General features: G+C 44.9%; 1 protein-coding gene across 4 annotated transcripts in view; it reads left to right on the forward strand.

Moving 5' to 3' along the window:
* LOC148360256 (transcription factor COE3-like) overlaps positions 1 to 27946 on the forward strand; it is a 66723-nt gene that overhangs the window by 16791 nt on the left and 21986 nt on the right. For 3 of the 4 annotated variants that reach the window (XM_088343793.1, XM_088343796.1, XM_088343794.1), the window contains 5 exons: positions 3826 to 3894; positions 20632 to 20713; positions 20778 to 20895; positions 24886 to 25019; positions 25085 to 25211. In XM_088343793.1, coding sequence (XP_088199919.1) covers positions 3826 to 3894; positions 20632 to 20713; positions 20778 to 20895; positions 24886 to 25019; positions 25085 to 25211 — 530 coding nt within the window. The remainder of the gene's footprint in view (positions 1 to 3825; positions 3895 to 20631; positions 20714 to 20777; positions 20896 to 24885; positions 25020 to 25084; positions 25212 to 27946) is intronic. The other variant, XM_088343795.1, reaches the window with a different exon arrangement.

Below are 27946 nucleotides of genomic sequence, written 5' to 3' on the forward strand. Positions count from 1 at the left end.
AAATCTTTGTGCCCAGGGATGCACCACCTCGTGTTAGCGAGTCAACCTCCTCTCCGCTTCTTGCAGGCTTTCGTGTCTCTGTCTAACAGCGCTGAAGCCGGGTAGCTCTGGGTAGCTCCACGTTAGCGTCCGGGATGCTAGACGTGAGCCACCGGTCTTATTTGGTAGAGAGTTCACATTTACCATGATTACGGACAGTACCGAAGGCTTATAACGCCGCTAGCCACTTAGCCAGCTCCACGATAGGGCCCCCTGATCACGTCAGCACGAGAATTCTTCAGGGCAAGGAGTTGATTCCTCGAATAAACGCATTTTTGTGAATTAAAACCCATAACCATAGGATAGAAAGTCATCCAAAGTGTAGTTGTCAAACGGGACAAAAAACACTGAAAATACAAGCAGACACTTAAAACAATTTTACTAGCTATTTGTCTAATATGTTTCCAGTAAACGACAAAAATATTTAAGTCAAGTCTTGTTTATTTGTTTGGCCCTTAATCACAAAGAGTCTCAAAGGGCTGTACAGACTACAGACTATTATGACAGCATCCCCTCATCTAAAACCTACATGAGGGAAAGGAAAAACTCTAAAACCTCAACATGAGGAAAATGAAGAAACCTTGAGAAGGCGCATGAGTAGTCCCCCTTCCAGGATGACCAGGCTGCAATTCATTATATATATATACCACAGCCATATCCCCCTAATGGGAGGTGGCTAGAGTCATTTCTGACTCTTTTTGGGATATTGATTCAGAGGAGGGGATTCCCAGCCCCCTCGCTCAACCCAACTGAGGTGTTGCGAGTCATTAGGTGACTAAACCCCCCAATTACAACCCCTAATGCTGAACGCCAAGCAGGGAGGCAATGAGTACCAATGTTTAAGTCTTGGGTATGACTCGGCAGGGGCTTGAACCGGCGACCTCCCAGTCTCGGAGCGGGCGCCCTACCATCTAGGCTACAGAGAATTGTTTTATTTGAAATAAAAACTATTGGGTTTTCAAAAGTTCAAATTCTTCTTTGGACGCCTTTCTACGGCAAGGCGATGTTGTAGTCCGGTCGACCTTGACCTCTGTGCCGGCTGAAGGTGGGCCGAGACGTCCCCCCCCCTCGACGCCCCCCCTCACCTTTCCGAGTGTCGGCCGGCATCAGCAGCTGCGACCGGGCTTTTTTGTTGTCTTTTGCATGGAAAACTGCCGTACGTGACCTTCACAGCGAAACGGGTGCCAAGTACCGCGCACGCGTGCCCGCGCGCCCGCCCGCGCACGATAGTCATTAGCGGGCTAGCGACCCGAGGGGACGCGTCATTAGCTGAGGTGGCCCGCAGGACGCCGGGGTTTGTTTTGCTCTTTGCAAAATGAGGGAGGCTGAGGCTCGGGGGGGGGGATTCCCCGGGGGCTTCCCCGTGGGCGCGGCCACCGCCGTTCTCCTGTTGACGACGCCTCGTTGGTCCTTTGGGTGCCCGGCATCGTAGCATAATTGGTCTCCTGGAACTTTGGCACGCAAAACAAGAACACACACTTGGACCGCATTCAGGTTTTATGAAAAGAGAGAGGGGGAGAGGGGGCAAAGGCCAGTCAGGTAAGTGTGCAGGGAAGGAGAGCAAAATCCCGTCAAATGAAATGAAATGATTTGCATTTCTATAGCGCTTTTCAAGTCAATGACTTCCCAAAGCGCTTTACAATGTGCTCCACATTTCCCAATAGCGGCCTTGTATTGCAGCCATGTAAGACGCTAACCTGCTTATTGGGAGTATTAGGGGTTCAGTGTCTTACCCAAGGACACTTCGACGTGTAACACGGACGAGCCGGGATTCGAACTGGGATCCTTCGATCCCAAGACGAGCGCTCTACCTCCTGAGCTACTGCCGCCCCCAAAGTCAATAACACTGATCCGATACGATGTTGTAATAGATAGATAGATAGATAGATACTTTATTCAACCCCGTAGGGAAATTCACACTTCCAGCAGTCTACCCCGTTGTTTATTAACAGATTAACATGATGCCCTACGGGTGCTTGTAGCGGAGCGGATGACGTCACGCTAGTCCAAAAGTTCGACATCCCTGCGGCAGATGGAAATCTTTTCTTTGTGTCCAGGGATACACCACCTCGTGTTAGCAAGTCCGCCTCCTCTCCGATTCCCCTCGGCTTTCGTGTCTCTGTATAGCGGCGTTGAAGCCGGATAGCTCCGGGTGGCTACACATTAGCGTCCGGAATGCTAAACGTGAGCCACGTTTCCGCAAAACACAGCAACTGCGCTCCCTGTGCGCTTCGATGTTTTCCACCAGCACTCGATCTTATTTGGTCGTGAGTTCGCATTTACCATGATTACGGATGGTACCGAAGACCTATAACGCCGCTAGCCGCTTCGCTAGCTCCGGCTCTTCTTCCACGATAGGCCCCTTCATCACGCCGGCACGAGAATTCTTCAGGGCAAGGAGTTGATTCCTTGAATAAATGCATTTTTGTGCGCTAAAACCCATGTCCATAGGATAGAAGTAATCCATAGTGTAGTTGTCAAAACGGGAAGAAAAACACCGAAGATAGGAGATAATCGATATTGGCCGTCAAAAGTGTCCGACGTGCTCGTTTGTTTCCTCACCAATCGATAAAGGGGGCGAGGAGACGCAAAGTGTTGATGCCTTGTGATGATTGTATCCCCTAATTCCTAGACTGTAAATGACAGCAGCCAAAAAATGCCTCATTAAGAAGGAAGACACAAACATAAGTTGCACCTAGAGTGTTCATTTTCCCTCTGAAAAGTGATGGGTCCCGGGGACTCGCATGCTCAAAAATCTATGGGTCCCAACAGAGATCTATGGCTCCCCAAAATTTAGTGTGCTCCATGCCCTTACAAACTGTTTTCCCTTACAAAATACAAAAAAATCGTTCTATTTTTTCAAACATGTTTATTTATGTAGTTTAACATGTTATATTGTACATGTGTTTCCTTATACAGTGGAACCTCGGATCTCGACCATAATCCCTTCCAGAACCCTGTTCGAAAACCGTTTTGTTCGATCACCGAAATCATTTTTCCCATTAAAAATAATGTAAATCGTTTTAATCCGTTCCAACACCCTGAATGTTTACCTTGAATGTTTAACGTAAACATAAAGCTAACCCAGGCGAATCCTACGTTCGCGTTATCGTAATCTTCCGTCTGAAAGATTAAGCTAACACGAACGTGTAAAAATAAAAAAATAAAAGGATGAAGAAAATAATTATGAATAGGATTTCTTACCCTTGTGGTGGTCAGCAGAAGGCGCAGGTGGACAGTGGGGTATTACCTAGCAAGACACTCGCACACCTCCTTCATATTTTGCTATTATTTCTTTCTTAAATGCAATAGTTGTACACACTACTTTTATTTTTTCACCTGTAGCAACTTTGCTGCATGCACTGACTTTCTTCGGAGGCATAATAAGGGGCTAAAACACCCGTACGCCGCTCAGCATTGCACCCTAGCGTACGCATTACCGGCGTTCGAACTCCGATTTTTTTGACTAAACAGCGAAGCAAGAATTTCTCGAAATTTTTGGTCGGACTGAGAGGCGTTCGAAAACCGAGGTTCCACTGTACATGAACAAAAAAATGATCAACACAGGCCTAGAGCGCCCTCTTGCGGTTTAGTGTGACGGTGTCAACCTCAATGTTCGAAGAACGTGTTCATTTCACATTTATGTGGTAACGTGATCCAAACTAACCCTAAAAAAACTGCGACTTATTGTGCTGAAAATAGTTTTGGGTGTCTACCTTTGTTTTTTGTGTATGTGCCCCGTTGTATTTAGCGACGCTAACACCTGCTCATTTTGTTTCTCTTCAGCCGCTGCTGCGACAAAAAAAGTTGCGGCAATCGAAACGAGACACCGTCCGACCCCGTCATCATCGACAGGTAAGACGCGCCCACTTCCTGTTTCCCTGTGACCATGTGATTTTATTTATGGTTTGGGTTGGACACGCCCACTTCCTGTTTCTTGGCGACGATGTCATCGTTTTTGTGGTCTGAGTAAGACACGCTCTCTTCCTGTTTCCCCGTGACCATGTGATTTTATTTACAGTTTGGGTTGGACACGCCCACTTCCTGTTTCCCTGTGACCATGTCATTTTATTTATGGTTTGGTTGGACACGCCCACTTCCTGTTTCTTGGCGACGATGTCATCGTTTTTGTGGTTTGAGTAAGACACGCCCTCTTCCTGTTTCCCTGTGACCATGTGATTTTATTTACAGTTTGGGTTGGACACGCCCACTTCCTGTTTCCCTGTGACCGTGTCATTTTGTTTACGGTTTGGGTTGGACACGCCCACTTCCTGTTTTTTGGCGACGATGTCATTGTTTTTGTGGTCTGAGTAAGACACGCCCACTTCCTGTTTCCCTGTGACCATGTCATTTTATTTATGGTTTGGTTGGACACGCCCACTTCCTGTTTCTTGGCGACGATGTCATCGTTTTTGTGGTTTGAGTAAGACACGCCCTCTTCCTGTTTCCCTGTGACCATGTGATTTTATTTACAGTTTGGGTTGGACACGCCCACTTCCTGTTTCCCTGTGACCGTGTCATTTTGTTTACGGTTTGGGTTGGACACGCCCACTTCCTGTTTTTTGGCGACGATGTCATTGTTTTTGTGGTCTGAGTAAGACACGCCCTCTTCCTGTTTCCCTGTGACCATGTGATTTTATTTACTGTTTGGCTTGGACACGCCCACTTCCTGTTTCCCTTCGACCATGTCATTTTGTTTACGGTTTGGGTTGGACACGCCCACTTCCTGTTTCTTGGCGACGATGTCATCGTGTTTGTGGTTTGAGTAAGACACGACCTATTCCTGTTTCCCTGTGACCATGTCTCTTTACTTATGGTTTTGGGTTGGACACGCCCACTTCCTGTTTCCCTGTGACCATGTCATTTTATTTATGATTTGGGTTGGACACGCCCACTTCCTGTTTCTTGGCGATGATGTCATCATTTTTGTGGTTTGGGTTGGACACGCCCACTTCCTGTTTCTTGTCGACGATGTCATCGTTTTTGTGGTTTTGGTAAGACGCGCCTACTTCCTGTTTCCTGGCGACGGTGTCATCGTTTTTTTTGGTTTGGGTTGAACACGCCCACTTCCTGTTTCTTGTCGACAATGTCATCGTTTTTAGGGAGCAAATCCATGACTGATTTTGTATAATACCAAGAAAACCTTCAAATCACATCTTAAGCTAACAGGGAGCCAATGCAGGTGAGCTAAAATCGGGGTCATGTGATCTTAGTTAAAAGCCTCACTGCAGCATTTTGTACCAGCTGAAGGCTCTTGATTTTGGACTTTGGGAGACCGGAGAGTAGTGCATTACAGTCATCGAGACGGGAAGTAACAAACTCGTGAATTATAATCTCCGCATCCGACGGACACAGCATAGGACGAATTTTTAGCAATGTTGCGAAGATGGAAGAAAGCTGTTCTAGTAATATTCTTCACGTGTGTTTGAAAGGACGGATCGGGGGTTTCTTTTTGTGATGAGTCGGTCGGAATACCGAGCACGGGACATTTTCCTGCATGCTCGTGCAACAAATCAACAAGGTCAAAGTGAACAGACCCCCACCCCCCACTTACACACATATTTTGTCCCCTTCCCGGCGGTCTGATTCGCACCTATCCCCCCCGGCCCCTCTTTGTGCCCAGCGAAGCCTCAACAGGCCCGACCGTCCGTCTCCATTCACACACTCAAGACTGTGCAAGATAAACCCCCGCCCCCTGAGTTTCCGGCAATGCAAAATTATTTTTCTCTTTTGAATGAATTGACTCATGTACTATTGCAAAGGTTGTACGGCCTACAAACGTCGTTTGTTCTTACAATTCTTTCACAAAATATCCATTTCTTTTTATTTCTTGACATATTTTGTCGCATAATATTAACATTTTTGGGGGCTTATTGAGTCGGTTGTAAGATACTGTTCTTAATCACATTTTTTAATGGAAGTGCAATGTTGGCAACAAGATTCACTTGATATCATTGGAAATTATTTGAATGCAACACAAACTTTTTCTTCTGTGTTTTTTTTCTACTTTTTTTTAAATTCCTTTAAAAAAATCTCATTGTGTTTATTTTTTCCGAGCTGTTACTTTTTTCTTTTTGTTCTCTATTTATTTTTTTCCCACATTTCTTTCTTTTCTTTTTTTCTGGCCTTTTTCTAAATTTGTCCTTCTTTTTTTCTCTTCCTTTTGTTTCTTTTTTTCTCAGCTTTTCACTACTTTTTCATTGTGGTATTTTTTTCTTTTTTGTTCTATTCCCCCCTTCCTTTAAGTCATTTTGTGCATCATTTTACTTAATATCTGGTCATGTTGGGATTAAAGAAACAAAAACAACCTGAAGAGCCGGTTAGGACCGAAAGAGCCGGTTCCTTTTTAGTGAGCCGAGCCGAAGAAGCCGGTTCTCCACTAACTTTACTCAACTTCGTTCTCCTTCGACTCGACTTCAAAATACCGCATTTAGGACACAACGTCAGGGGAACCCGTGTGTTTTTACCTTCATGCACTGTAATTTTGACTTAAGTCGCTTCTTAATTAATAATTTGGAGCCCTCATTTTTGTGCGCTGGCTAGATTTTCTTGTGGGCTGAGAATGTGCGAGCAGTGCGCAATTGCGCACGCGCGCAGCTTAGGGGGAACACTGCCCCCCCCTCCTTCTCACATCACCCCCTGCCCTCCACTTTACTTCAAGGCAGGCGTGCCAAAAGTACTGCTTGGACACTTCGTGCGAGGTGATGCGCGTTCCTCACTTGCGGCCCAGAAGGTCACCAAATCAGGAAGTCACGCGAGGAGGTCCTGACCGACGGCAGGGGGGCAGAGTCAGGTCGGAGTGGGCACGGCTTGGCCGGGGCAGGTGCTGCGGCACCTTCCAGTGGCTCTGAGAGACGCTCTGGTGGCATCTGGCGTCCCCCCCCCCCGCCATCGGATTTTGGCCAGTCGCGTAGAATTCGCCGGACGGCGTGGTGCTCCGATCACGTTCCCAAAGAAAATAGAGTTTGGTGTTTTTCGCATATCCTTGAAAAGTCTTAAAATGCATTGAATTCATGATTCTTAAAATAACATGTCTTCAATCCAATTTCCAAAAGTCTTAAAATGACTCACGAATAAGATTGATATTGATTTCAACTAAAAAGATGAAGTAGCTTTTAGCGATTGTCTTTTGAATCCAATCACCGATTGACTTTGGCGTCAACGCGGCGCGACCACAGTAACGAAATTATCAAAACGGCGATGCGCTTTCAGTCGGAGGAACGTCTTTGGCTTACCCACACAGTGTTCATTTTACCTGTCAAAAGTGATGGGTCCAGGGGACTTGCATGCTCAAAAATCTATGGGTCCCAACAGAGATCTATGGGTCCCCAAAATTTAGTGTTATCGAGGTTGAAATTGTAAATCGGCGACAAATATGTAATATAAATCTATTTATTCATTCCGTTTTGATCATCACAGTCAGTTATCTCTTATATGGCCAAGTCTTCTTGCCTCTCTCTTCCTGCAGCAACAGAATTTCCATAGCTAATTTGCGGTTTTCATTGTCGTTGTGCCGATCCAATGTGCTTTTCTGAAAGTTCGTATTGCAAAATGATTCATGCAATCCAGTTTTTTTGTCACGCTGGGTACACGCATCACAGAACATGTAGTCTCCATTATCATCCTCCTCAAAGTGTAACCAGGAATATAATTGAGTCCATTTTGGCAGAAAAGTCCTTTTCTTGCTAGGAGTATTCTTTTATTTTCTTTCGTTGAATCGTTCGCTTCAACGCACGTGTTTTCCCTGCCTTCGCGATCTTCTGAAGAATTTCTCCACTGTTTTTTCGTGCCGGAATTATTGCCGTTATCACTTTCTGCATTATGTTTCGAGTTATTACCAACACTGAAGAAATGACCAATTTTTTGTTGATTTGCACCTAATACCAACTGTTTTTACGGAGGCATACTTCTCTTTCACTGGACAACCACCAAGTTGATACTCCCCACTGATTCAGGATCCAGTATTAGTAGCGTCACCTTAAGAGTGGGATGAGGCTTTACACTGAAAAACAACAGTCGTCAGACGATGAAGGTGCTGTATATGAGTCGAATCGGGACGTTTGTCCTGCTACTGGTAAACGTGGAAACCAGTACTATCTGTTTCTGTCAGGTCTAAAACGACCACTTACGTGTGGGAAAGCTAAAAAATATTGACTAATCATAGAAGGAAATTCAGGCAAAGACTTTTTGAGTTTTCTAGACAACTGCAGTTGGAGAAGGTAGCTCTGTGCTGTGTTTTATTGAAGTCACGAGGGTGGAATAGTACTGAGACAAAAAATAAAAGAAATTCCCTCTGACCCTTGCCCTGGGACAGTACCAACACTTTTAAACGAAGACAGGAAAACTCAAAGAAGCCAAAAAGGGCCATACAATCAGATTAAAAATACACACTTTTGAGCAAATACGTTTAAGCATACTTTACTGTTTTATGTTGGGGTGCCAAGCTCGATCCAAAAAAAAAACAGCCTGGAGAGTAACCGCCAGGCTGTACATGCCCAAGACACAGCACAGGAAGTAGTGCCCTAATGACCTCAGTGGTTAAAGTTTCCATGAACAATAATTCTCATTGGTGCTCATGGTGACGAGTGGTGTCCATCGTATAAAGTATCTTTGAGGCTGCAGCAGGACCGTGGGAAGAACGTGCAAACTACACACCGTGTTAGGGGCTGACGCGCTAGCCATTCAGCCGCCGTGCTGCCGGCAAGGCCGAGCTAGGATTTTTGTTTTTCTTGTTAGAGAAAAAAAACCTTGTGCCTGCATGAACACGGCTGTCACAGTGTTATTACTTGTCCGGGGAAAAAAAACTGCCGTTTTCTGGGGTTTGTTTTTTTTTGTTGCGGTAAATGGACTTTTCAAGGTGAAAGTGTTCTTCTAGCAGGAGGAGCTCGACAAATTCATTTGGGGTTTCGGGTGTGAAGAGCGGTGTGAGGGGGGGTCTACAGGTGGAGAGTTAACGTGCCGACTCGGGCCGGGTTTCCGTGGCGACAAGCGTTGCCGGTATCGACCAATCGCATTGCTCTTCTTTGATTTCCACTCCCGTTCGTTACCTAGGAAATTTAATTAAAGAAAATGGCTCAGCGAGGACCTTTTAGTACAGGTTGGAATTTCTTCTCTGAGGCTTTGGAACAGTCATCTCCCGTTCTCCTTGCAAACTCAAAATAATTCATATTTGTTTTCCTTATTTTTAGTGTCTGCTAAACTACAAACCTAATAATTGGTCTTTCGAGCTGGTCGTTAAGAACAGGTTGCCTTTTTTGCATATTTGTTGTTTTTGTACAGTCCTTTCCTGTTCTCCTTGCCAGTTCAAAATTGATTGATGTCTTCTCTTCTTATTTTAAGTTTATGCTATTAAACGTATCATTTGGCTCATTTGAGCCAGATCTGAACCGGTGACCTTAAGAACATGTTGGCATTTCTTAGCTGGGGGTTTGGTACAGTCCTCTCCTGTTCTTCTTGGAAGCTCAAATTCATTTACGAAATAGATTCTTATTTTGAATGTCTGCTAAGCTATTTAACTTAGCAATTGGTCCTTTGAGCTGGATATTGTGAATCTTGAGGGTTTTGTACAGTCATCTCCTGTTCTTCTTGGAAGCTCAAATTCATTGACGTAATCGATTCTTATTTTGAATGTCTGCTAAGCTATTTAACTTAGCAATTGGTCCTTTAAGCTGGATATTGTGAATCTTGAGGGTTTTGTACAGTCACCTCCTGTTCTTCTTGGAAGCTCAAATTCATTTACAAAATCGATTCTTATTTTGAATGTCAGCTAAGCTATTTAACTTAGCAATTGGTCCTTTGAGCTGGATATTGTGAATCTTGAGGGTTTTGTACAGTCACCTCCTGTTCTTCTTGGAAGCTCAAATTCATTGACGTAATCGATTCTTATTTTGAATGTCTGCTAAGCTATTTAACTTAGCAATTGGTCCTTTGAGCTGGATATTGTGAATCTTGAGGGTTTTGTACAGTCACCTCCTGTTCTTCTTGGAAGCTCAAATTCATTGACGTAATCGATTCTTATTTTGAATGTCTGCTAAGCTATTTAACTTAGCAATTGGTCCTTTAAGCTGGATATTGTGAATCTTGAGGGTTTTGTACAGTCACCTCCTGTTCTTCTTGGAAGCTCAAATTCATTTACAAAATCGATTCTTATTTTGAATGTCAGCTAAGCTATTTAACTTAGCAATTGGTCCTTTGAGCTGGATATTGTGAATCTTGAGGGTTTTGTACAGTCACCTCCTGTTCTTCTTGGAAGCTCAAATTCATTGACGTAATCGATTCTTATTTTGAATGTCTGCTAAGCTATTTAACTTAGCAATTGGTCCTTTGAGCTGGATATTGTGAATCTTGAGGGTTTTGTACAGTCACCTCCTGTTCTTCTTGGAAGCTCAAATTCATTGACGTATTCGATTCTTATTTTGAATGTCTGCTAAGCTATTTAACTTAGCAATTGGTCCTTTAAGCTGTATATTGTGAATCTTGAGGGTTTCGTACAGTCACCTCTTGTTCTCCATGCAAGTTCCAAATTCATTTACGAAATCAATTCTTATTTTGAATGTCAGCTAAGCTATTTAACTTAGCAATTGGTCCTTTGAGCTGGATATTGTGAATCTTGAGGGTTTTGTACAGTCACCTCCTGTTCTTCTTGGAAGCTCAAATTCATTGACGTAATCGATTCTTATTTTGAATGTCTGCTAAGCTATTTAACTTAGCAATTGGTCCTTTGAGCTGGATATTGTGAATCTTGAGGGTTTTGTACAGTCACCTCCTGTTCTTCTTGGAAGCTCAAATTCATTGACGTAATGGATTCTTATTTTGAATGTCTGCTAAGCTATTTAACTTAGCAGTTGGTCCTTTGAGCTGGATATTGTGAATCTTGAGGGTTTTGTACAGTCACCTCCTGTTCTTCTTGGAAGCTCAAATTCATTGACGTAATCGATTCTTATTTTGAACGTCTGCCAAGCTATTTAACTTAGCAATTGGTCCTTTGAGCTGGATATTATGAATCTTGAGGGTTTTGTACAGTCACCTCTTGTTCTCCATGCAAGTTCCAAATTCAATGCTGTCTTCTCTCCCTGCAAAAACACCAAGAAATTTCCCCGATGCTCGTCCGCCAACGTCTGGACTGAAAAGCTTCAGCGCTGGAACCCACCCCCCTCTATTGGCCCCTCCCCAGTCATGCACACTAGCTAGCACGCTAGCAGGTGTTCTTTTAAGACTTGGCGTGTGCGCAGGCATGACGTAACGTGGCCCCGGGGGCCAATCTGAGCGGCCGCTATCCGAGCGAAGACGCCACTCGTGCCAAAAACCGGCCCCCCGCCCCCCTTCCCCACTTTTTTTGTGAGTCCAGTGGGTGAGCCAACACCCCGCGCGTTAAAGTCGCGGCGACCTTCAAAATATGGCGGCCGGTAGACGGTCGCTTGACTGCGATTTGTGTCAAAGGCGAGGCCCCCGGCCCTGATGTGGCCCCGAGAAGGATTTCTACTGCCCCTGAAGTGATCTTGCGACATTATGGTTTTATACACCAGAATTTTTTTTTTTTACATGTTACTTTTGGTGAATAGATTTTTGCATTCCCATCATCATTTTGAAACTATTTCACTGAAAATTGCCTGAACTGAGCACAAATTTAGCATTAGCGGTTGGCTGTTAGCTTTTAGTATCTGTGTCGTCACAACTTTAGGGGTCCAGACCTGCTACAACATTACTGACTAGCTTTGTTGTAGCAGCTGTATCTGTATTAGCAATTAGCATTAGCGTCCAGGGTTGCGCAATTCAAAAACTGGAAGATTTTTTCTTCGTTTAAGTATTTTATTTAGGCTGTTGTCATACACCAGAAATGTATAGATTTTTGCATAATTTTGAAACTATTTCACTGAAAATTGTCGGAACGGAGCACAAATTTAGCATTAGTGGTTGGCTGTTAGCTTTTAGTATCTGTGTCGTCACAACTTTAGGGGTCCATACCTGCTACAACATTACTGACTAGCTTTGTTGCAGCAGCTGTCACTATCTGTATTAGCATTAGCAGTTAGCATTAGCGTCCAGGGTTGCGCAATCAAAAAAATGGAGGATTTTTTCCTCGTTTAAGTATTTTATTTAGGGCTGATGGCAGCCTGAACTGAGCACAAATTTAGCATTAGCGGTTGGCTGTTAGCTTTTAGTATCTGTGTTGTCACAACTTTAGGGGTCCAGACCTGCTACAACATTACTGACTAGCTTTCTTGTAGCAGCTGTATCTGTATTAGCATTAGTAATTAGCATTAGCGTCCAGGGTTGCGCAATTCAAAAACTGGAAGATTTTTTCCTCGTTTAAGTATTATATTTTGGGCTGTTTTCAGCCTGAACCGAGCACAAATTTAGCATTAGCGGTTGGCTGTTAGCTTCTAGTATCTGTGTTGTCACAACTTTAGGGGTCCATACCTGCTACAACATTACTGACGAGCTTTCTTGTAGCAGCTGTCACTATCTGTATTAGCATCATCAATTAGCATTAGCGTCCAGGATTCAGAATTCAATAACTAGAAGATTTTTTTCCTTGTTCAAGTATTTTATTTTGGGCTGTTTTCAGCCTGAACTGAGCACAAATTTAGCATTAGCGGTTGGCTGTTAGCTTTAAGTATCTGTGTCGTCACCACTTTAGGGGTCCAGACCTGCTACAACATTACTGACTAGCTTTGTTGTAGCAGCTGTCACTATCTGTATTAGCATTAGCAATTAGCATTAGCGTCCAGGGTTGCGCAATTCAAAAACAGGAAGATTTTTTCCTCGTTTAAGTACCGTAAATTCCGGAATATAGAGCGCACTTGATTATAAGCTGCACCCACCACATTTTAAGAGGAAAACCGGTTATGTACTTACACAAGCCGCACCTGTATGTAAGCCGCATGCGCCCACATTAAAAAAATGTAACACAAACACAAAATTAACCCAAACCCGACTTTCCCGCGATTGAAACTGAATGTCCTTCATTAAGTACACAGTCCAAAAATCACAGCAGGCAAATGAACGGAAAATGATACCGGTACTTAATGTTTGATGCAGACCTGCAGAGTCCGGGTCCCGTTGAAAGTAATCCAAGGAAAAAAAGTGTATATTTCGAAAGGTAAGGGTGGGAAAAATATATAATCACTATTGTCTGCCGCGTCCACAAACAGGTCTCACCTTTACCCCACTTCCCGTCACCCCCCGTATGTTTCGCCCCTTCTTTTTCATTCGCCCGTGCAAAACATATCAGAATAAGTCTCTAAAATAAATACATTACAAAAATATACAGTTTCAAATACATATTATACATGGTTACACATATTTACAAAGAAAGACGGTACAACGAGAGAGTTTTCAAAGCTTTAATAATAATAATAAAACTTTCATCCCAAACGGTGCCTGTGACAGGGCAGTTAATGGTAGCAACACGCTAGCAACACGCTCGCAACACAGTAAACGGATCTGTTAAAAAAACATACCGTACTTGTAAAAATCACGGTAAACCGTCCTCATCTTCCTCCTTAGAACTGAAGCCATCAAAGTCGTCTTCCTCAGTGTCATGTGCCTTTCTTTTTGCATTTTGCATGATGAGGGTATGTTTACGCTAATCTAAATTATGCACAAGCCAAGAAGTTGCAGTCTTCCTCGGCGCATATATTCCACCGGTCTAAATCTTACCTTTTGTACTCGAGCGCCGCTGGCGGCCGTTAGAAAAATTACATTAATTGGCCGCATCACTGAAAAAGCCACAGGGTTGAACGGTAGCGGCTTGTAGTCCGGAATTTACAGTATTTCATTTTGGGCTGTCGTCAGCCTGAACTGAGCACATATTTAGCTTTAGCGGTTAGCCGTAAGGTTTGGACTTGTCTAGCTTCGCTTTAGGTGTCGCTCGCCGCGACAGCTTTTGGCGTCAATCTTCCCAATTCATAAAAATTGAATTAAAAAATAAAAAGAGCACAAAAATGTTCACCGTTAGCCTAAGTATCCGTAGTACATGATTTTAGGGGCGGGGCGGCCGGCGCCAGTCGTTAGTTTGATTGGCAGCCCGTCCATCTCGACTAATCCCGCCTTCTAATCCGGCCCGTCCGAGCTGCCAATCAAAAGCGCTGCCTCTTAACCGGCTAATCTTCGCGCCGCTAGGGAATTGTGGGAAAAAGTCTGGATGGGGGTGGGCGGACCCCCGCCCATTCCTAACTCCTGCCCCTTCCCCTTCCGCCACCATCTTCGCCAATTCAGACTGGCCAATCGGGAGCTCCGATACTACCGCGGATCGATCCATTGAGCGAATACCCTCGCCCTGGCCCCAGCTGCCCCCCAGCTGCCCCCCGTCCCCACTACCTGGCTTAAGTGTTCTTTTGTGGTTAATGAGGGGCGCCGGTCAATCAAATCAAATGGCTTTATTTTGAAAGGGAAAGCTGCAACCAAGAGGCTTTAAAGGGGCGGGCCGGAGAAACGCGTTCCTCGCTGTGATTGGTCGGACGTGAACCCCCACCCCCAATCTTGCACCCCGGTTTCTTCACCTTGGGGGAGGCAGCAGCTGAATAAATCTAGAAGTAAAGAAATTGCTCTAAATTTTTGCTCTAGAAATGAACAATCACGTCGTAGCTCAATATATGACATCGATGAAACATATTTATACATTATTCAGATTTAGATATACTTTATTGACATTCTTGTACACGTGTACCAAATGTCGATACATCTGACCCGCACAGTTTCCTTGAATGTACAAATATAATAAAATGTTGTATTAAGTTGGAGTATTGAAGTACTAATAATATACTCAATAATATATTAAATAATTATAGCTATGTATAGTATTATACAGTAGTGCAAAGAGTGCAAGAGGAGCAGCTAACCAGATGTGCAAAATAGAAATGTCACACATGTGATACTGTCTCATAAATTCGGAGTTAAATTACTAAAAAATACTAAAATAAATAAATGAAAAAATACATCAAAATATAAACTAGAGCACTGCTAAATAAACACTGCAATAAATACTAATATAGATAACCAAATACATGACGCATTTAACATCAAAATCAAGAAATGAGAAAATGAAAAAGTCCGCGCTGTAAATGAAGGAAACTAAATCAAGTCCTCGCCATGATCATTTCAGCCAGAAGATGGCGTCAGCCAGTACAATATTTTCAATTGGGTGGTTTTGATTTGCTATCGCATTTCTTCTTCCCTCGTGGCTAACAGCAGCCGGCATTCGTTTGTAGGGCTTTGTCAGGTGAAGCGTCATGCCCAAAGAGAACAGCTAAAGAGTCAGAGGTGTTGAGTATTGGAGAAATTGGAAAAGTGGTTAAAAAGTGCTTGGATCTTGGGTGAAGTGCTTGAAATTGTGGCCAGGCGTCCTGGCAGTTTGACTCAATAGAAGGCGCATTAAAATATAAATCAATTCTTTTTGAACATGACGCCGACAGGCTTGCTCTGGTGGCTTGCCGTTGCATTTTTTCTTCTCTCGTGAATAACGGCAGCCGGCATTCGATTGTATGGCTTTGTCAAGTGAAGCATTATCGCCACCTAGGCATCGCGCCCGGGAGGACGGATGAAGAAATCAAGTCATGAAGAAAATTGTCTTTGAAAGTGCTTAAAAGGTGCTTGAATTTGTCCATGAAAAGGATGTACGAACCCTGTACATAGAATGTTCTTGATGGATGTTGATTTGAAGGTTTTTCGGAGGCGAGCGTTGCGTCCGTGCCGTCGAGCCGGTGGCGGCGCCCCGCCGCTTAACACCTGGCCAACGTGCCGATGGCGACGGAAAAAGTTGCCAAAGGAAGCCTGGAATTTGCCCAAAAGCCCTCCCCCAGTCCTGTTCCACGTGCAGACTGAGGAGATAATTTCTTCCTCATGCCATGAGGCTCTTTAACTCCACCCGGGGGAGTAAAAACCCACATTAAACCCCACCCCCACATTTGCAAATTACTATCTATCTGATAGATAATCAATCTATCTATCTCTATCTATTGTTAGGGAAAAACTATATATTTCAAATGTAGCGTTTACCAAATTGTTTGAATTATCTGACTCCATTAAACAAACACAAACTTTATTCTCCTAACAATGCGTGCTTTTTTTTCTTGATATTAGTGAAAAAATATTGACAAGAGACAGGCTTTTTCACACAGGGGCAGATTTATACCCTTAAATTATCTGTTAAGTGAATTCCATCGAATTTAGCCAAATTATTGTCGAATTAGTCTAATTAGCCCGGTCGAGCCCCCCATCTTTTCGTCTTTGCTCCTGTCTGTCTGTCTTGTCTCTGCTGTTCCTGTCCATCTTCCGTGTTCCGTCCTTTTGACACGTCAGGGCATCGGCCCCTCCCATAGGGTGTGCTGACTCCTCCCCTGGGGCGGGACAGGTGCCAAGGTCACCTCCTCCTCGCCGGAAGATACCGCCATGTCTGGAGGGCTCACAACAAGAAAGCTTATCAGCTCATAGCAATGCCAAGCAAAACAAGGCCTAATTCCCTCGTCAGCGCCCCGCTATCAAAATTCCCCAGCCAAAACACTCTACACTTCGAACGGCGCGACTTTCAGCCTCCTGTGAAAAATCCCCACTGCATTCAACAAATTGAATTTGTATTATATTAAATCCCTTATAGTCAATTAAATAAAATAAAAAATCCGTCATTATCTATCATGAAGCCTTACCTGGTCCCAGCTCAAATTTGATCACATTCAGAAAAACGAAACAATGTATTTTACACATGTTCTAAGTTGAGGTCTAGGCGTTTCCAAAAGTGATCATTTGGAGACCACATTTGCTACTGTGTATTTTTCAAACATTGTTAAAGAGTTGTGAATGTTGGACTTCTCTTTCCAGAGGTCATTTAGTGATTGCGCACTGTTGCGTGTGATAGTAAAAATGGATCCCATGTTGCATTTACGCACGTTTATTTTTGGCTCTGTTTTTTCATTACAGCCTGTAAAATTCCATAAAATGACATTGGGAATTTTATTAGCTAACCGAAATGTCAACCCACATTTGAATCAATCACTATTGGCGAAAGGTTTTTGAAGCTGGAGTAGGTCAAGACATTATTTTCAATACAAGCCCTCGTAGGTTGCCACAGGCCAAGGGCCTTGAAAAAGCTTGCAATTGGCCGAGAATGGTGTCAATCAAAAGACTGAGGCTAATGGCCGTATCGGAGATCATTTTACAAGTCTGTCTAATCGAACAGCAATGATCACCTAAAATGAGGCAGAATTGCCTTTAGGCGCATTTTTTTTAAGTCTGTGGGCATTATAGTGTGTTTGGAGTCATTATTTCTCTTGGTTGGATTCACTGGACTGTGGTGATTGTAACCAGACCATGTTTGTGAAGAATCGTTTCACAAGTGGACTACTAAGGCACTTTTTAGGTGCGCTACGCCGGCTTTCTAGTTTTATTGTATCTTGTTTCAGACTACCGTTTTTTCCGCACTATAAGGCGCACCTAAAAGCATTTATTTTTTTCAAAAGCTGACCATGCGCCTTATAGTACAGTGCGCCTTATATACGGATCAATATTAAGTCGCAAAGTCTTGCAACTAAGGCAAGCAGCCGCCAACTCGATTATTCTCCGAGGGCGAAGTAGTCTGCGGTGTATGCTGGGATTTATATACCGGCGTTTCATTTCCTAACCAATGTGTCAATCATCATTTGAATCAGTCACTATTGGCTAAAGTTATTCAGAGGTAAAGGGGGCGGATCCTTTTGATCATTTACAGGCTCGCATAGGCTAAAGGGGCATAGAGAAAACATTTTTTACTATTCTGTATTTGTAAATAGTTGACTCTCCTGGATTTACTACACTCACGGTTGTAAGAAGACCATGGTTACGTTTCATTATTGAACGTGATGGCTGCAAGAGAACTTAGGTGAGCTATGCGGCTTTATTTTTTTCCCGGTATCTTGTTTTAGAAGGATCTTGATGTTTCTGTGATGAGTCTATTTTTAAACTCAATTCAATTCAAAGTGTTTATTGTCGTATGCACAGTAAAGAACCCCGTTCCCCCGCACAATAAAATTCTTACTTTGCTGTCCACACAGTTGCCAGCAAAAAATCAAATGGAAACTAAGAAATGATATTTGGATGCATTTGAGTGATTGGTGACATCGTACAGACACTGTTTCCGTACATGTCTGAGACACGTATTTGCTTCGTTGCAAGCTTTGGGAATGTTGAGGGGGTAATAAGTTGGACTGAACTATCTGACTGTTTTGTCCACGTTCCCATTGTAGCGCCTTATAATGCGGTGCGCCTTATGTATGGAAAATATAGGACCAAAAAGTATTTTTTGGGGGTGCGCCCTATAACCCGGTGCGCCTTATAACGCGGAAAATACGGTAACTGCGATGTTTCTCTGATGAGTCCATTTTGAATCCCAAGAGTTTGCACTTTCCAATACTATGTGGCACGACACTTTCCAGTGACCGCTGACGTTGTCCGTCGGGCGCTAGCAGCATTCAACTTGCGGATAATATCACCTAGTGGAAGCATTTAAATACTAAAAAGAAAGGGGCCTGCCTTTTTGGCGGTGTTTTTGAGCGCCATCCAATGTGGGGCCAGATGGCGACATTGATGCTGACCTTGATGCTGACCGCTGGTTGGCGTACGGTGGCGCCTCACACTGGCGCGAACAGACGGACGCCGGCGGAGAGCTTTAGAAATGTGCTGAGAAAACACGCACGGCAAAACGTGCCAAATGGCCTTCCGTGCCAGTTGCCGCCGGTTACCACTGACGCGTCACCTCTGCGTCAGGGATTTCAAGTGTAGGTGAGATCGGGCCCACAAAATGACAGCCCGACCCGACCCGCGGGTATAAAACCCCGAACTAGCCCGAACCTGACCGATGAACTTGATTTGAGGGTGTCGGAGCTATATATTAATATACCGTAAATTCCGGACTATAAGCCGCTACAATTTTCCCAAACCTTCAACCCTGCGGCTTATTCAGTGATGTGGCCAATTTATGTAATTTTTCTAACGGCCGCCAGCGGCGCATGAGTACAAAAGGTAAGATTTAACTTCTTAGCTTGCGCACAAATTAAATTAGCGTAGACATATCCTCATCATGCAAATTGCAAAAAGAATGGCACATGACGCAACTTTCAAGCTAAACGCAGTCGAGCAGTCCGATCTAGGACTTACTTTGCGAGCGTGATGCTAGCGCCTTTTTAAATAAGGGAGCGTGCGACCACGTCGGTTTGACAAAGTCTCTTTCCCCTATTGAAGGAAGACGTCTTTGATGTCGTCAGGTATAAGGAGGAAGATGAGGACGGCTTGCCGTGCTTACTACAATTACGATATATTTTAACAGAGCTGTATACTGCGTTGCGAGCGTGTTGCTAGTAGCGTTTTGCTACCCTTCACAGGCACGGTTTGGGATGTAAGTTATAATATTATTATTAAAGCTTTGAAAACTCTCTCGGTGTACCGTCTTTCTTTGTAAATATGTGTAACCATGTATAATATGTATTTGCAACTGTATAATGTATTTATTTTAGAAACTTAATCTGATATGTTTTGTACGAGCAAATGAGAAAGAAGGGGCGGGGCAAACGCGGGCTGACGGGAAGTGGAGTAAAGGTGAGACGTGTTTGTGGACACGGCCGACAATAGTGGATATATATTTTTCCCACCCTTACCTTTGGAAATATACACTTTTTTTCCTTGGATTACTCAACGGCCTCCTGGACTCTGCAGGTCTGCATTAAATTTTAGGTACGGGTATTATTTTCCGTTCATTTTGCCGGCTGTGTTTTTGGGACTGTATCAGGTAAGGGTTAATTTCGTGTTTGTATTGCGTTTTTATGGATGAGGGAACTCGGAATGTCCGACTGCATTGGGTTCGCGACGCGCACTGTGATTGGCTCGGCGCATTTATGGGCGGGGTTTCGCCAAAGGTCAAATGTCTGACTGATGCACCCGGGGCCCGTCGGATCTTGAGCCTGGTCCGGACCTTGGCTTGAGCATTAGCCACGTTAGCTTTGTCATTGTTAGCATAGCAAAAGTGTCCTGACTGCATTTGGCGCTCGTCAAGTCACCAAAGAGCAAAATGAGATGTGGTCCGGTGTCAAATCCCGACGGCTTCGATCTGAGGACCGGGACAGGACGAATGTATTCGGACCTGCTTTTTAGGGTCAAATGAAATGAGTGATCTGCATTTATATAGCGCTTTTCAAGTCAATGACTTCCCAAAGCGCTTTACAATGTGCTCCACATTTCCCAATAGCGGCCTTGCAGCCATGTAAGCCAATTGCAGGCTTTGTTTCGCCCCTTTAGCCTATGCGCTAACTTGCTTATTGGGGGTATTAGGGGTTCAGTGTCTTACCCAAGGACACTTCGACATGTAACACGGACGAGCCAGGATTCGAACTAGGATCCCTTGATCCCAGGAAGAGTGCTCTACCTCCTGAGCTACTGCCGCCCCAGACTTTTAGATTTAAGAAAATATCTTTACACTTAGGAAGCAAGTCACTTATTCTGTTTTTTAGACAATAAAAGCGGCTTTTAATCTACTTTTTCTGTGATATAAAAGTTCTGGTCAGCCCCTGTGTACACAAGACGCACGTACGGTAAATCCCGAAAACACGGTTATTCCTTGCGTTGCAGGTTCTTCCTCAAGTTCTTCCTCAAGTGCAATCAAAACTGCCTGAAAAATGCCGGCAACCCGAGAGACATGCGACGCTTCCAGGTCAGTCTCCGCGGCCAAAGCCTTTCCTGTTGCCGACCGCCAACCGACCGTCTTTCTTTCTCAGGTGGTGGTTTCCACCACCGTCAACGTGGACGGTCACGTGCTCTCCGTCTCCGACAACATGTTCGTCCACAACAACTCCAAACACGGCCGCCGGGCTCGCCGACTGGACCCGTCCGAAGGTAAGGGGGTCTCCTCGCTACCTCGGGGAAGGGAAGCTGAGCCTCCGTCACCAGTGGCCGCATTGTAACGTTATTCTCGAGTTTCCCGTTTTTATGCCAGCTAGACGGCTAGCAAACGATTGTCCCGATACCCAGGCTTCCTGCATGAAGGCAAGGAAAAACTCAAAAACCTCAACCCAAGTCAAGCTATGTTTATTTGTAACACCCTTAATCACAAGGAGTCTCAAAGGGCTGCACAGACCACAGATTATTGCAGACCACAGACTATTATGACACCATCCCCTGATCTAAAACCTCCATGAGGGGCAAGGAAAAACTCAAAAACCTCAAGTCAAGTCATGTTTATTTGTAACACCCTTAATCACAAGGAGTCTCAAAGGGCTGCACAGACCACAGATTATTGCAGACCACAGACTATTATGACACCAGCCCCTGATCTAAAACCTCCATGAGGGGCAAGGAAAAACTCAAAAACCTCAAGTCAAGTCAAGTCATGTTTATTTGTGACGCCCTTCGTCACAAGGAGTCTCAAAGGGCTGCACAGACCACAGACATTGCAAACTGCAGACTACACCATCCCCTGATCTAAAACCTACATGAGGGGAAAGGGAAAACTCAAAAACCTCAAGTCAAGTCAAGCTATGTTTATCTGTAACGCCCTTAATCACAAGGAGTCTCAAAGGGCTGCACAGACCACAGATTATTGCAAACCACAGACTATTATGTCACCATCCCCTGATCTAAAACCTACATGAGGGGCAAGGAAAAACTCAAAAACCTCAAGTCAAGTCATGTATATGTGTGACACCCTTAATCACAGGGTGTCTCAAAGGGCTGCACAGACCACAGATTATTGCAAACCACAAACTATTATTACACCATCCCCTGATCTAAAACCTACATGAAGGGCAAGGAAAAACTCAAAAACCTCAAGTCCAAGTCCCTGCAAAATTGTCTTTGCATCTCTACAGCGTTTTTCTACTTCCAGTAGCGTCCTAGAAGACATTTCTGTGCTACAAAGTCGAAACACCATCATTTAGTTCCGTGCTTTCAGTCCCGAAAGAAAGGATCGATTGTCGAGCAATCGGCTGCTAAAAAGTGCGTCCTTGTTTTGGGACACCCGGTTTTCAAAGGCGGAACAGTGTTTGTCAAGCCTCTGTGGGCGGAGCTTCTGCCGCAGTGGGCGGAGCTTCCCCCGCCAGCAACTTAGTCCAAGCAGGCGGTGAGAGAACTCTTCCAAAGTCTTCTCAAACTCCGAAACCGAACGCCGGTAGCGGCAAACTTTGTCTGCCTCCCGGGTACCCGGCAATGAAAGTGGGCCGGCCCCCTGGCGCGCCCCCCCCAGGTGTTGGACTCACACCTGGCTGGGACAAAACAAGCGCTCCTTGACACCAATCTGTCACCGTCTCGCCAGCGGGAGGATGGCGCCGTCCTTGCGGTCCGGAGGCTTTTCTTCCTCTTCCTTTCATCTCCTTTTCCGACATCTGCCGTCCCGAGATGGCCGCCGTCCTCTCGCTTTGTGTCGGGGTCTGCGTTTCATCCGCGTTTTTCTCTGATGCTTCGTCGAAATCGGCGCTTGGTTACCGTTCGGTCCGTCGTCTTTCTTCTCTGAATGAAAGACGTAACGAGGGAAGATCGACTGGAGTTGTGATTCTCATCCGAGCGGGACCGCGACAACTCCTGTTCGGTCCCAGAATTCTATCACTTCAAGGAGACGCCATCATAAAAAGGGGAACGTCAAACAATGTTCCCTGTAATTTTCCTTACGGGTCTGAGCGTTCACACAAAGACGGTGAGCAACGCTTGAAACAACACTGAGCAACGGCAATCCCAAGTGTGGCAACTAAGTCATTATCAAACATGTCCAAAACTTGACATCAAGTTACATTTTGCTGAGTTTCTGGCAATGCAAAATTATTTTTCTCTTTTGAATGAATTGACTCATGTACGAAGGCCTACAAACGTCGTTTGTTCTTACAATTCTATCACAAGATATCCATTTCTTTTTATTTCCTGATATATTTTGTCTCATAATATTAACATTTTTGGGGGCTTAGTCGGTTGTAAGATACAGAACTGTAATTAATCACATTTTTTAGTGGAAGTACAATGTTGGCAACAAGATTCACTTGATATCATTGGAACTTATTTGAATGCAACACAAACTTTTTCTTCTTTTTTTTTCCCGTGTTTTTTTTCTACTTTTTTTAAAAATTCCTTTAAAAAAAATCTCATTGTGTTTATTTTTTCCGAGCTGTTACTTTTTCTTTTTGTTCTCTATTTACTTTTTTTCCTATATTTCTTTCTTTTCTTTTTTTCTGGCTTTTTTCTAAATTTTTCCTTGGTTTTTTTCTTCCTTTTGTTTCTTTTTTTCTCAGCTTTTCACTACTTTTTCATTTTGGTATTTTTTTCTTTTTTGTTCTATTCCCCCCTTCCTTTAAATCATTTTGTGCATCATTTTACATAATATTTGGTCATGTTGGGATGAAAGAAGCAAAAACAACCCGAAGAGCCATTTAGGACCCGAAAGAGCCGGTTCCCTTTAGTGAGCCGAGCCGAAGAAGCCGGTTCTCGACAAACTCTACTAACTTTACTCAACTTCGTTCGACTTCGACTCGACTTCAAAATACCGCATTTAGGACACAACGTCAGGGGAACCCGTGTATTTTTACCTTCATGCACTGTAACTTTGACTTAAGTCGCTTCTTAATTAGTAATTTTGAGCCCTGATTTTTGTGCGCTGGCTCGATTTTCTTGTGCTCTGAAAATGTGCGAGGAGTGCGCAATTGCACACGCACGCAGCTTAGAGGGAACGCTGACGTCAAACACCAATACGACAATGCAACTTGTCTCCTTGTAAACGGTCAAAGATAAGTCTCTCTGAAGCGAGGAATTGCTTATTTCTGCTTTCACTGTTTCTCAGCGCAGTGGTTAGCGCATGTGCGGCACAGTTCTGAGGTCATGAGATCGAACCTCCTGTGTGGAGTTTGCATGTTCTCCCCGTGCTTGCATGGGTTTCCTCCGGGCATTCCGGTTTCCTCCCACATTCCATGAACATGCATGTCAAGTTAAGTGGCTGGTCCAAATTGTCCCTAGGTGTGAATGAGCGAGCGAATTGTCTGTCCCTGTGTGCCCTGCGACTGGCTGACAACCAGTTCAGGGTGTCCCCTGTCCACTGAACAGAGATAGCTGGGATGGGCTCCAGCACCCCCTGCAACCCTACTGAGGATAAGAAGCGGTGCAGATAATGGATGGATAGATAATGGATGTTTCTCAGCTCAAACTAGGCGGTTGGATGCAACAGGAATCAAACCCGGGATTCTGGATTGCTAGTGATACAGATGACATATGAAAAGGCATTCCATTTCATCTCACCATCACACCATTTTTATTTTCGGTCCCGACATCAAATTGACAATGTATTTGTATCGTGTCCTTTTCGCCTTTATTTCTATCTCTCAGGGCAACCTTCTCTTGTCTCCGTTTTCTAACATTCAAGGAATGGGAATAGCGTGATAATGAGATAAAACAGAACGCCTTTTCTTCCGTTGTCTATATTACTGTTGTTCCAGTGGTAAGGATTAGGCGCTTTCGCCGCCGCGGCCGGGGTTCGATTCCCAACACGTCCAATGTTTTGCGATGGTGGCGAGCGATATTTTGGCACAAATACTGTATAACTTTGAGGTTTTTTTCTCGGGGGTAAAAAATATGACTGAGGACCTCCCGAGCGTTTTACAATACCCTTTCGCACACTCTCACACCGATAGCAAAGGCAGCCTGCTTATCGGGGGCATTAGGGATTCGCTGTCTCGCCCAAGAACGCTCTGACACTTATCTCAGACGAGCCGGGAATCGAACCTGCGAAACTCGAGCCCCGTAACTCCGATAGGGTACTCGACTCCGCTGCAAGGCGGGCGTAACCTCGAATCTATGTAGCGAAGGCGCGCTCGATTCCCGTTCTGAGCGATGGCTGCTTTGTGTGTGATGAAGCAGCCACGCCGTGCATCAAAGCCATCAGCCCCAGCGAAGGTTGGACCACAGGGGGCGCTACCGTCATCCTGATCGGAGACAACTTCTTCGACGGCCTTCAAGTGGTCTTCGGGACCATGCTGGTCTGGAGCGAGGTGAGACGGGGAAGGGGAAGGGGTCTCGCCGAGAAAAGACCTCAACCATTCGACTCCATTTGCAGCTCATCACACCGCACGCCATCCGCGTGCAAACGCCGCCGCGGCACATCCCCGGCGTGGTGGAAGTCACGTTGTCCTACAAGTCCAAACACTTCTGCAAAGGAGCGCCGGGACGCTTCGTCTACACCGGTAAGAACAAGCTCCCCCCGTCTGCAGTCTTCGGAATAACGCCGTCAGTAACGGGGTCGTCCAACCCGTTATTTTTTTAACAATGTGGATAGATTGGATAGTTACTTTCTGTTGTTTTACCATTTTGCTAACAAAATATTTGAAGCGCAGTCGCCTATTTCTTCTTGACCAGTTGTCTCAGGCACTTTATATCATATAACTGCTTACTATTGTGTAAAAATACTTCAAGCTACTGAAGATTGTGATGTGGTATACAGAGAAAAACTCCATTTATATTGTTTTACAGTTGACTTTTGTTGTGAACAAATGACTTGAATTACAGTATGTATGTCTACTTGACCAGTTGTCTCAGGTTATGAGAGTTAGATTTATCAAACTCACTTTATATTGTTTACTGCTGATGGTTATTTGATGATATTGTGGTTGAAGCGTGTTGCTGATGAGGTGCAATCAATAGTACACGCTTCTAGAACACGAATGCCCGTCTCTTCTTCTCGGTTCAACCGACTGAAACACTCATAACAAAGACGTGAATTACTCAAGCGCCGCTGACGTCGCTAACCGTAGCGTCCGTCGTCTTTTTTTGAAAGCCAAGCCTTCGTCCGTCGTCGCGAAAGGGGAAAAAAATCTCTACTCTCGAGCGCTGCGGAGACAAAACCCGTTGTCCGCATTGTCCGGTGGAGATGTGAAAAGCTCCAGATGTCCTAGATGTCCTGGAACGCGGCCCAAAGGTCCGGTGTCAGCTGCGGTGCACGATAAGGAAATGTCAGCGCGGCCGGCGTTTGTCCTCCTGACAAGTTCCGTCGCCGGTTGCGGCGACCCGGGTTTGACGCCTCCTCCGCCGATTCCGACGCGGGCGGCATCAAAGGAAGAGCGCCTTTGATGTGCTTTTTGATGGACGGCCCGCCGGGACTTCCCGCGTCCTCAGCCGGGACCGGGCGCTAACACGGGCTAATTAGCGCTTTCTGCGTATCGGGCCGCTGACTCGGGTGGGGAAAGTGGGTGTCGCCCGTGCGGCGAGACCGCGCGTTAGCGTGCGTGGTAATCGGCCAAGATGGCCGACGAGGTCCCGACCGGCTGTCGCGAGGTGTCGGACGGACCCCACCAAGGGGACGTTCATTTAAACAACAACCACAAAAGACTTTCCCAACCAGAAGGGAGTGTGGGACCGGAACTGCTGTGGAGGAGGGACTCTTAAGGAAATCCGGGGGTGGCGCGAATCTTGAAGAAGTAGAATTGGGAATACATTTAAGAAGAGGGTTGGAGTGAAGAAACTGGAACGTGGAGGGAATAGAAGGAGGAGGTCGCGGGAGGCGAAGCTGGTCGTTTCGGTTTACAGTCATCAAAACATAAGCAGAGTGAGGTGGGAGCCCAGGGTAAAAGGTATAAGGGTCTAAGTTTTTAGGGGTCATAATGGAGAATAAATTAAGCTGGAAAACACACATCAGACACACATAAATCATAACTTGAGGGGCTGTTGTGAATTCTTAATCCCAAAGGTGAGAACCACCAGGAAAAGTATGTGTGTGTCTGTGTGTGGAGTCAAACTTTGGAAGAATTTACAAGACGAGATCAAACAACGTCCAACGATTCACTTCAAATTTAAATACAAAGATACATTCCTGGCGGAATACACAGATGAAGAAAATGGGGTATGAGCAGGGTTGGGTAGGGTTACTTTAACTTGATTACTTTCAATGACTTTTGGATTACTCCAATACCAAATATGCTAATAAAAGACAAAACAAACTAAATATAAATGAAATGACTAAATTTTGTGCAGGCTTGGGGAGTAACGGAATACATGGAACGGCAAAAAAGTTTGGATTTATTTTCATTTTGTTTCTGTCGCATTTTATGTCAGTTTTGCCGGAGATCAAAGAGATCAAAGCCAGGAGAGAAAGCTTACCACGTGTTGTGAGTCATCATTTGATTCATATTTAGTATTTTATTAGCATATTTGGTATCGGAGTAATCCAAAAGTAATTGAAAGTAATCAAGTTAAAGTAACCCTACCCAACCCTGTATGTAACAGTATTTTGTTGATGAGTTATTGTTTTTGTACCGTTTTTTATTTCAATTTTCGAATAAAGTTTTCATTCATATTTATAGCAGAGGTGGCTGATTGTCGAATTGGAAACACCTGGGGAGAGGAAATGGGGAAGAGGGAAACCGCAGGGACCAAGCCGCAACTTAAACGGGTGCGGCGTCCCTCATTTGGCCCGCGAGCCACGAGTTTGACACACGTGTGTTAGCGAGGCGCAGAATCGGAGACGGCGGCGGACGTGACGGCGAGGCCCCGACGCCCATTTAAGGCGCCGTCTCCGACATCTGGCGAGACGGAGGCCGCGGGCGCGTCAGGTGGCGCTTAATCAAGTGGAGATTTTTCCCTCCGACTTCCGGCTGGCGATTGGACAGCGTATTTTCTTTACCGCGGGCGAACGGCGGCGCCTTACCGGCGCACGGCATGATTGTTTTACCCCGGCGTCCGTCTAACGTCCCCACGGGAGGGGCCGGCGGCCCGCGAGGTGTTTTTTTTTTCCCCCTGCATTTTCCGTCGGGCGGTATTCTGGTCGCCCGGGCCGTCTCGTCTCCGCCTCCCGCCGCCTCGGACAAATTAGATTGAACGCGCGGCGGCCGGCGTTCCCGGGAAAGCCAAACAAATATTGTTCTAATGCTAATAGCGCGGGCCCGCCCGCTCGGTATTCATGAAGGCGGCGTTTATGCAAACGAGT

This window comes from Urocampus carinirostris, chromosome 9, assembly GCF_059441175.1.
Source record: "Urocampus carinirostris isolate Australia breed hairy pipefish chromosome 9, RoL_Ucar_1.0, whole genome shotgun sequence".
In the NCBI taxonomy this organism is placed as follows: Eukaryota; Metazoa; Chordata; class Actinopteri; order Syngnathiformes; family Syngnathidae; genus Urocampus; species Urocampus carinirostris.